At 39.4% G+C, this 9,487-nt stretch overlaps 1 protein-coding gene across 1 annotated transcript in view; it reads left to right on the top strand.

Annotated features, from left to right (window-relative positions):
• The window catches only part of LOC102892743 (2'-5'-oligoadenylate synthase-like protein 2), a 13,933-nt gene that overhangs the window by 2,219 nt on the left and 2,227 nt on the right, over nucleotides 1-9,487 (top strand). Inside the window, exons 2-6 of the mRNA XM_025044524.1 lie at nucleotides 788-832; nucleotides 2,265-2,553; nucleotides 5,183-5,358; nucleotides 7,546-7,787; nucleotides 8,580-8,721. Coding sequence (XP_024900292.1) covers nucleotides 788-832; nucleotides 2,265-2,553; nucleotides 5,183-5,358; nucleotides 7,546-7,787; nucleotides 8,580-8,721 — 894 coding nt within the window. The remainder of the gene's footprint in view (nucleotides 1-787; nucleotides 833-2,264; nucleotides 2,554-5,182; nucleotides 5,359-7,545; nucleotides 7,788-8,579; nucleotides 8,722-9,487) is intronic.

Below are 9,487 nucleotides of genomic sequence, written 5' to 3'. Positions count from 1 at the left end.
ATCTTCCTTTGTTCTGTAGGTTCCCTCAGGATCTGGCCCTAGGACTGATCAGACAGGTTCCCGTGTCTAGCAGCACATTGAAGGCTCTGAATATAACCTGGTTTAGTATTTAGTCAATTTTTATAGTTCTCATGCCGTTTCCCCATATCATATGAATTCGAATATACTGTTTCCATTAGAGACATGCCATTTATGTTATTCCAAGTACCCACATGTTGAAGCTCCCATCCTCATCTCTACAGGTAGAGACTGTTAATCTAGAAAAAATTATTTTCCCTTTTCTCTTGTTCTCTCAATGATCTCTATTTCCAGAAGCTTAAACACCTCTGGAATAACTATCTCCAACGATTTTGAGCAGCATGGAAAATGCCTAGAGCAAAGTATTTATGGAGTTAAACACCCTATTTTGATAAGCAAACCCCCTATTTTGATAAGCGCTGGTAAGCAAGCAATAGCAAAAAGGGAATGTGTTTATTACATTTCTGTTTCTACATTAGGAAGAAGGAAGAGGGCACATTGCACACTGCACACAATTCAACATTTCTCTCTGCCTTTCTCGACCTTGTCAAGCACTAGATTCTGACTTGCATCTTGTTTTCTTGGTTTCACCATCTATATTGTGGTGATAGTGGTGTATCTTTCTAGAGTTAAATGCTGATTTAATATGATTTCCTATGAAGAGTCTTCTGGGACCAGTAGTAGCTTATTCAAAGTCATCTCTTGCTGTGCTTAATCATTGCCACTCTCTGATACTCATATTTGTCTTTTTTCTATTCTGTTTCCTCAGATCAAGAGACCCAATGCCAAAATTAAGGTCACCTGGGAACCTGAGGTCAAAATTACTTCGTGATTTTTAAAATTACATGAGTAATACATTTAATCACAAAAATATAGGAAAATATGAAAAAGTTATAAAATGAATGACCGTACTAGGCATAGATAAGCACTACTAACATTTTAGTATATTATGATCACATTTTATGTGTTTATAAATAACTAGAAAACATTTTATTTCATATGAATTTCTAAATATATTTTAAAAGAGATTGTAAACTTCTGGTGCTGGCCCAGGTGGAATAGGGCTCTTACAAACCTGTCACAAATTATAACTAAAATTCTGGAGAGACAGAAAAAAGAAAGTAGTTGAGAACTCCAAAAGTAAAAAAAGCAAGCAGATTAAGGACTGAAGTTAAAACTTGAGTAACAACCTGTAATAAGGGTGATTATGGTGGGACAAACTATTAATATATGCAACAACATGGTTGGTTATCAAAAGCATTGTACTGAGTGAAAAAAAAAAGCTAGTGTCAAAAAGTCACATACCATATTGGTTTCATTTATACAATGCTTGAAATGACAAGATTGTAGAGATGGAAGACAGATAAGTAGTTTCTGGGTTTTAGGGATGGCGAAAGGGAGGGAGGTAGCTGTGACTCTAAAAAGTAGAATGAGGAAGGAGAATGGAATAGTTCTGTATCTTGGTTTCAGTGGTGATGACAGCTATCTACACATATGATAAAATGTCATTGAACTAAGCAGAAACATTGTATTGATGTCAATTTCCTGGGTTTGGTAGTCTACTAATTTATGTAAGGTGTGGCCTTGGGAGTGGAAGTAGGTAAGGGATACTTTAGACCTCTCTGAATCATCTTTACAGCTTCTCGTGAATCTATTTTTTCAAAATAAAAGCTAAAAATATATATTTGTGTATACACACACCCAAAATATGTGTACAAAATATATACACAAAAATATGTTTGTCTAGGCCAGAGCTGTCTAATAGAACTTTCTCCAATGATGGAAATGGTCTATATATGCACTGTCCAATATAGTTAGGTGGCTATCAAGTACTTGAAATGAAGCTAGTGTAACTGAAGAACTGAATTTTGTATTTCATTTCAACTAATTCGGATTTAAATAGCTACATGTGAGTCTTAGCATAGATTGGGGCATCAAACATTTATGGAATGGTATATAAAAAGCTGGTAACTGTGGTTGGCTTTGGAGAAAGAATTTAGGGTCTGGGGTGCAATGTAGTTTTATATTTCACTTATATCCTTTGAACTGTGTACCATGTACTTAATTTTTCTAATCAGTGAAAAGATGTGGTAATACCCACCGAGAAGGCCCCCATGTATGATGGAGACCAAGGACTCCTTTTGGGACCTGTGTAAACAGCCTAACATGGGTGCCTCTGGCTTCACTCCCACCTCAAAGCAACAGGGCTCAGAGGAGGCGAAGCTCAACTTTGATGTCCTCCCCAGGGCGGCTCCTCTGGGAAGGGGACAACACTAAACTATAGCTCCGACGTGGATTTGGTCCTGTTCCTAAGCTGCTTCTCCAGCTTCCAAGACCAAGCATGTCTCCGTGAGGCCATCATCAGCATCATCGAGGAGAAACTGACTCACTGTAGCAAGAGCTTGGCCTACAACATCACTGTGGCCCAGCACAGAGAGAGAACCAGGGTCCCCCGCTCCCTTTCCTTCGAGGTCCAGGCCAGGAAGAACAGTGACATCATTAGTGTGGACGTGCTCCCGGCGTTCAATGCTATTGGTAAAGACATTGATGGGTTGGGTCCAGAGAAACTAGTCAGGGACCCTTCACCGCCAACCTGACCTTGGAAAGGGGTTTGTGAAAGTGGAAACTGATAGGATGAGAGTAGAGTTTGCTCTTTTTCAGGCAGATGAAACGCATATGTTGTCATGTGCCATTGCGGGGATGTCTCCCAGATAATGGATTCCTACCCAACCCAAGGAAGAGGTTTTTCTGACCCTCTGGGAGACCTCGGGGCAAGCAAACACTTCATAGTCTTTAGAACAATGTCTTCAAATTTTGGCTCCAAGACTTACTAATTGTGTGACTTTGGGCAAGCTATTTAAAACCTCCAAGACTCAATGTACAACCTGTTAAAATGGGATAAAATATCAGGTTGAACCATAGGAAATAAACAATATTTGACCATGTTTGACCCACACACACAAAAAATAGCATTTCCTATGGTTCCACTTAATATTACCTACTTCGTGGAGCTGTTCTCGGGATTCCACGAGCTTAGCCTAGTGCCTGACACATGGTAAGTCTTTGGTCAATGTCAGTTATTTAAAATTTATGTGACTTTTGGGTAGGCTACCAAACCCATGCAACAACATGGTTGGTTATCAAAAGCATTGTACTGAGTGAAAAAAAAAAGCTAGTGTCAAAAAGTCACATACCATATTGGTTTCATTTATACAATGCTTGAAATGACAAGATTGTAGAGATGGAAGACAGATAAGTAGTTTCTCGGTTTTAGGGATGGCGAAAGGGAGGGAGGTAGCTGTGACTCTAAAAAGTAGAATGAGGAAGGAGAATGGAATAGTTCTGTATCTTGGTTTCAGTGGTGATGACAGCTATCTACACATATGATAAAATGTCATTGAACTAAGCAGAAACATTGTATTGATGTCAATTTCCTGGGTTTGGTAGTCTACTAATTTATGTAAGGTGTGGCCTTGGGAGTGGAAGTAGGTAAGGGATACTTTAGACCTCTCTGAATCATCTTTACAGCTTCTCGTGAATCTATTTTTTCAAAATAAAAGCTAAAAATATATATTTGTGTATACACACACCCAAAATATGTGTACAAAATATATACACAAAAATATGTTTGTCTAGGCCAGAGCTGTCTAATAGAACTTTCTCCAATGATGGAAATGGTCTATATATGCACTGTCCAATATAGTTAGGTGGCTATCAAGTACTTGAAATGAAGCTAGTGTAACTGAAGAACTGAATTTTGTATTTCATTTCAACTAATTCGGATTTAAATAGCTACATGTGAGTCTTAGCATAGATTGGGGCATCAAACATTTATGGAATGGTATATAAAAAGCTGGTAACTGTGGTTGGCTTTGGAGAAAGAATTTAGGGTCTGGGGTGCAATGTAGTTTTATATTTCACTTATATCCTTTGAACTATGTACCATGTACTTAATTTTTCTAATCAATGAAAAGATGTGGTAATACCCACTGAGAAGGCCCCCATGTATGATGGAGACCAAGGACTCCTTTTGGGACCTGTGTAAACAGCCTAACATGGGTACCTCTGGCTTCACCCCCACCTCAAAGCAACAGGGCTCAGAGGAGGCGAAGCTCAACTTTGATGTCCTCCCCAGGGCGGCTCCTCTGGGAAGGGGACAACACTAAACTATAGCTCCGACGTGGATTTGGTCCTGTTCCTAAGCTGCTTCTCCAGCTTCCAAGACCAAGCATGTCTCCGTGAGGCCATCATCAGCATCATCGAGGAGAAACTGACTCACTGTAGCAAGAGCTTGGCCTACAACATCACTGTGGCCCAGCACAGAGAGAGAACCAGGGTCCCCCGCTCCCTTTCCTTCGAGGTCCAGGCCAGGAAGAACAGTGACATCATTAGTGTGGACGTGCTCCCGGCGTTCAATGCTATTGGTAAAGACATTGATGGGTTGGGTCCAGAGAAACTAGTCAGGGACCCTTCACCGCCAACCTGACCTTGGAAAGGGGTTTGTGAAAGTGGAAACTGATAGGATGAGAGTAGAGTTTGCTCTTTTTCAGGCAGATGAAACGCATATGTTGTCATGTGCCATTGCGGGGATGTCTCCCAGATAATGGATTCCTACCCAACCCAAGGAAGAGGTTTTTCTCTGACCCTCTGGGAGACCTCGGGGCAAGCAAACACTTCATAGTCTTTAGTACAATGTCTTCAAATTTTGGCTCCAAGACTTACTAATTGTGTGACTTTGGGCAAGCTATTTAAAACCTCCAAGACTCAATGTATCAACCTGTTAAATGGGATAAAATATCAGGTTGAACCATAGGAAATAAACAATATTTGACCATGTTTGACCCACACACACAAAAAATAGCATTTCCTATGGTTCCACTTAATATTACCTACTTCGTGGAGCTGTTCTCGGGATTCCACGAGCTTAGCCTAGTGCCTGACACATGGTAAGTCTTTGGTCAATGTCAGTTATTTAAAATTTATGTGACTTTTGGGTAGGCTACCAAACCCTCTAGGACTCCACTTATTAGTTGTAAAATGAGAAAAATAATGCTCTAGTGAAGATTGCATGAGATAATGTCTGCATGTTCTATATGCTATAGTTCTCTCCATCTTCCTCACCTCGAAGAATAGATTTTCCTGACCAGGTACTTTTCTCTCCCAGGAAATTTTCCCCCAAACTCTAAACTACCACCAGAAATCTATGAAACCTTAATAACGAGTGGCGGTTGCCCTGGGGAGTTCACACCAAGCTTCACAGAGTTGCAGAGGCACTTTGTGAAAAGTCGCCCTACTAAGCTAAAGAACCTCCTGCGGCTGGTGAAGCACTGGTACCTGCAGGTGAGGAGCTGGGTCTCTGGCTGGGAGGCTCAGGGGCAAGAGGGAGGGCAGGTGCATCCTAGCATTTTTTTTTTTTTTTTTAAGGAAAAACAGAAGCAACCTAACTATCTCAGAATAGGGGGCAGGTTAAACAGCATTGGTGAAATAGTATAATTGGAAACTATTTGCAAAGTATAGAGCACTAGACAAAGTTTTGCATTATTGTTGTATCTGTTTGCTCGTTGCCATATTCTTCTGAAGTGTTGTGTCCTGGTGATTGCCTCCTGGTTCCAGTGACATGTTCTTCCAGAGCGATTAAATGATTTCTAATGTGCATAAACATGATTTTCAGCAGGCTTCACACCTCAGGCATTTTGGATAACCATAACAAAAACAACAATAATAAAGCTATCATTTATTGAGCATTAATTATGTTCTGTGATCTATGCTAAGTGCTCTGAAAATTTTTTCTCGTTTAATCTGTCCAACGGCTCTTCCATGTATTATTCATTAGCCCCATTTTGGAGATAAGAAAAATGAAGTTCAAACGCTGAAGTGGGGCTGAGTTTGAACCCAAAAGTGTCTGACTCTAGAACTTGTGCTCTTAATCAACAACTCTAAACATTTTTCATAATATTAATTATTTTTCTATTTGAAAAATACATTGGGCTCATTATAAAAAATTCAAGTAATGCAAAAAATAAAGCACAAAAAAGAACATAAAATTCACATGAAATCCCTGAGATAATACCAATAATGTTTTTTTTATGGCGACATTGGTTAATGAAATCCAGTAAGTTTCTGGTGTACAATTCAATGATATGATACTTTTTTTTAAAATTAAGTTTATTGGGGTAACATTGGTTAATACAATTATATAATTTTATGTAATTGTAACATATATACATTTTTTGGTGACTATTTTTTCATACCTTTCTTTTTATCTGTATTCATGACAGTCATGCACAGATCTTACGTAAGTGGAATCATATTATGCAAACTCTTTTCATATTCTACTTTTAAAAAATATATTTGCTTACTGATTTTTAGACTTGAACTTTTGAGAATTATCTATCAATGTATTTTGCATATTTTTCAATGGGATTTTTTGTCTTTTTCTTATCAGTTGTAAGACCTTTGTAAATCGTAGATTTTTACCATTATTTCTCATGTGTTGCAAATATTTTTACTCAAATATATCACTCATCTAATCACTTTAATTATAGTATCTTTGACAACATAATTATTTCTAATTTTTAAAATACACAAATATGTCTGACTTTTATATAAGTTTCTCATCTTACGCACAGTACATATGTAATCTCTTAATTTTTCTTCTCATGTAGTTAATATATACTTTAACTCTAGCTGTAATGTATTTTGATATTTGATGTGACAGTCTTTATTTTCTTACAAATGGTTCACAAGTTGTGCCAGTATCATTTACTGAATTATGCATCTTTTTTTATTAAATTGAACTTGTGTGCCCTTTGAAATAGTTTGTCGATTATTGATAGTCTTATCATTATTAAATTCTTATATCTACTGGAAATGAATTTTGGTTTATCTATTCTATTACCCTTGACCGTTGTTTATTCTAATGCCAAAAGCATACCATTTTTTAAAAAACTACTTTATATGATATAGCTGAGAAGAAAAACATCAACATTTCTATTTTTATCTTTCATAATTTTCTTGGATTTCCAAGGCATTTATTCTTCCATCTGAATCTTAAGATCATTTTATCTAATTAAAAACATCACTGGGAATCTAAAATTGCAATAAATTTCTAAATTAATTTTTGAAGATTTGAAAATTTCACATTATTCTTTCTCCTTCATCTTTCAGTTCATTCTGGTTTTACGTTTTCAGTGTGTCTGTGTGTTTTAGTTTTCTTCTGTTATATCCTGTATTCACTCTATTATGTTGCCTTCCCCATTCCAACTGAATATCAGGTTGATGAGGCCAAGAAGACCCCCAAGAGTCCCCAACTTCCTCTTTTATTGAAATTTTGATGCCCCCAGGACATAGTTCATCTAGACCCCAAGCTGCTGGGCTCACGGCAAATTTTATGGATGTGCTACATAATCTAGATATAAAATGAAATTGAGGAAGTATTACTGGGACCTAGAAACAGAGTGACCTGGAAAGTCCCAAGTCCCAAGGTAACGATCTCTCATTCCCTCCCTCCCCACTCTCCCTCTCCAGTACTTGAAACATAAATATCGAAAGGTAGCATTGCCCCCAAAATATGCACTAGAGCTACTGACCATCTATGCCTGGGAAATCGGTACAGATGAAAGTGAGAACTTCTACCTGAATGAAGGGTTTATAGCTGTGATGAAACTCCTCAGAGATTATGAAGACATCTGCATATATTGGACCAAGTACTATGATTTCCAAAATGAGGTTGTCAGAACCTTTATCAAACAACAGTTGAAGGAACCCAGGTGAGTGTGTTGGTTGCATTACTTTCAGATTTAAATAGCTACACATGTGAGTCTTAGCATAGATTGGGGCATCAAACATTTATGGAATGGTATATAAAAAGCTGGTAACTGTGGTTGGCTTTGGAGAAAGAATTTAGGGTCTGGGGTGCAATGTAGTTTTATATTTCACTTATATCCTTTGAACTGTGTACCATGTACTTAATTTTTCTAATCAGTGAAAAGATGTGGTAATACCCACCGAGAAGGCCCCCATGTATGATGGAGACCAAGGACTCCTTTTGGGACCTGTGTAAACAGCCTAACATGGGTGCCTCTGGCTTCACCCCCACCTCAAAGCAACAGGGCTCAGAGGGGATGAAAACCCAACTTAAACAGTTTTTAAAATAAAGGTGATGTCTTGGCTTTTGTACCTGAGAAATCCAAAGATAAATGAAGCTGGTGTGATCCAGACGTTTGCTATGTCATCAGGGTCCCATGTATGAACTGCTCTGCCCTTCCCAGGGTTCGACCTTTGAATTCAGACTAATTCCTTCATGGCTGCCCCAGTTCCGGCCTTCTCATCTGGGTTCATACCTTCTGATACAAGAAAGAATGCTCCTTTGCCCTGGCATTCCAAGCAGAATCCCTGAGATTCATTCTGATTGGGCCACCTTAGATTATACCTACCATCTTGAACCAAGAGCTTCAGCTTGCAGGGAAATCTCCCCAGAGGCATGCACAATCTCACAGACTTGAGTGACAGAGGACAGAGTCCTGAGCATGATGGGAAATCACTCCTCTTCTCTCTCCCAGGCCTGTTATCCTGGACCCAGCTGATCCCACCAACAACCTGGGAAGGGAAAAAAGATGGGACCTGGTGGCCAAAGAGGCTGTTCATTGCCTGAGGCAGGCCTGCTGCAGGACTGAAGATCCCCACCAAGGCTGGCACGTACAGGTACCACCCTCATCCTCACCCCAGTGTCATGACTCAGTGATGACCTCACTGCAACCCCCTATGAATCTCCCCAGCTCCTGCCACAGCACCTATAAGTCCCCAGGACAGGCAATATCTCTCATGGTGCTGCATCTGGGCTTCAGTTCTTTCACCTATAAAATGTGCAGGCAATTTCTGCCCTGCTGTATGACCATTTGAGGGAGACAGTCAAAGCATTTACTCCATACATACATCCTGTGGGGTAATAGTTCCCTTAGTATGGGTTTTCAAAACCTCAACTTCTTACTATTAGAACAAGAGATTTAATAGATATATCCAAAACCCTAACTGAAGAACATAGGAGTCCACTGCAGACAGCAAGCCAGCTGTGTGGCCCCCCTGTGCATGGCTTGGGATCACAGCAGTCCTGGGTCTGAACACCACACGGGAATTCAGGGCTCAAAGACCAGACAGAGCTTTCCTATGAGCTCAACTGAGAGATCTAATTTCATCAACCTGATAGTTCCAGAGAAATCTTATTGCCAGTCCTACATTTCATATTCTGTAGGTAAATTCTGAGCCCGGCCTCAAAGGCAAACCTGCGCAACTGAAGCAAGGCAGGTAACTAATGCATCAGAGGGACCCGCCACCCAGCCATGTCCCATTGGCTGGAATGTCCAACAGACCAGGGGACTCCTGGAAGAAAAGATTCATGGAATAGTCTTCCAAATCTTGCTAAGAACCCTCCCTATAATTATTATTTTTTGTGTGGGGGTGGGAGGAGAAA

Source organism: Pteropus alecto, unplaced genomic scaffold (assembly GCF_000325575.1).
Source record: "Pteropus alecto unplaced genomic scaffold, ASM32557v1 scaffold113, whole genome shotgun sequence".
Lineage (NCBI taxonomy): Eukaryota > Metazoa > Chordata > Mammalia > Chiroptera > Pteropodidae > Pteropus > Pteropus alecto.
Note: the sequence above shows the minus strand (reverse complement) of the source record. Positions and strands in the feature narration are given on the sequence as shown.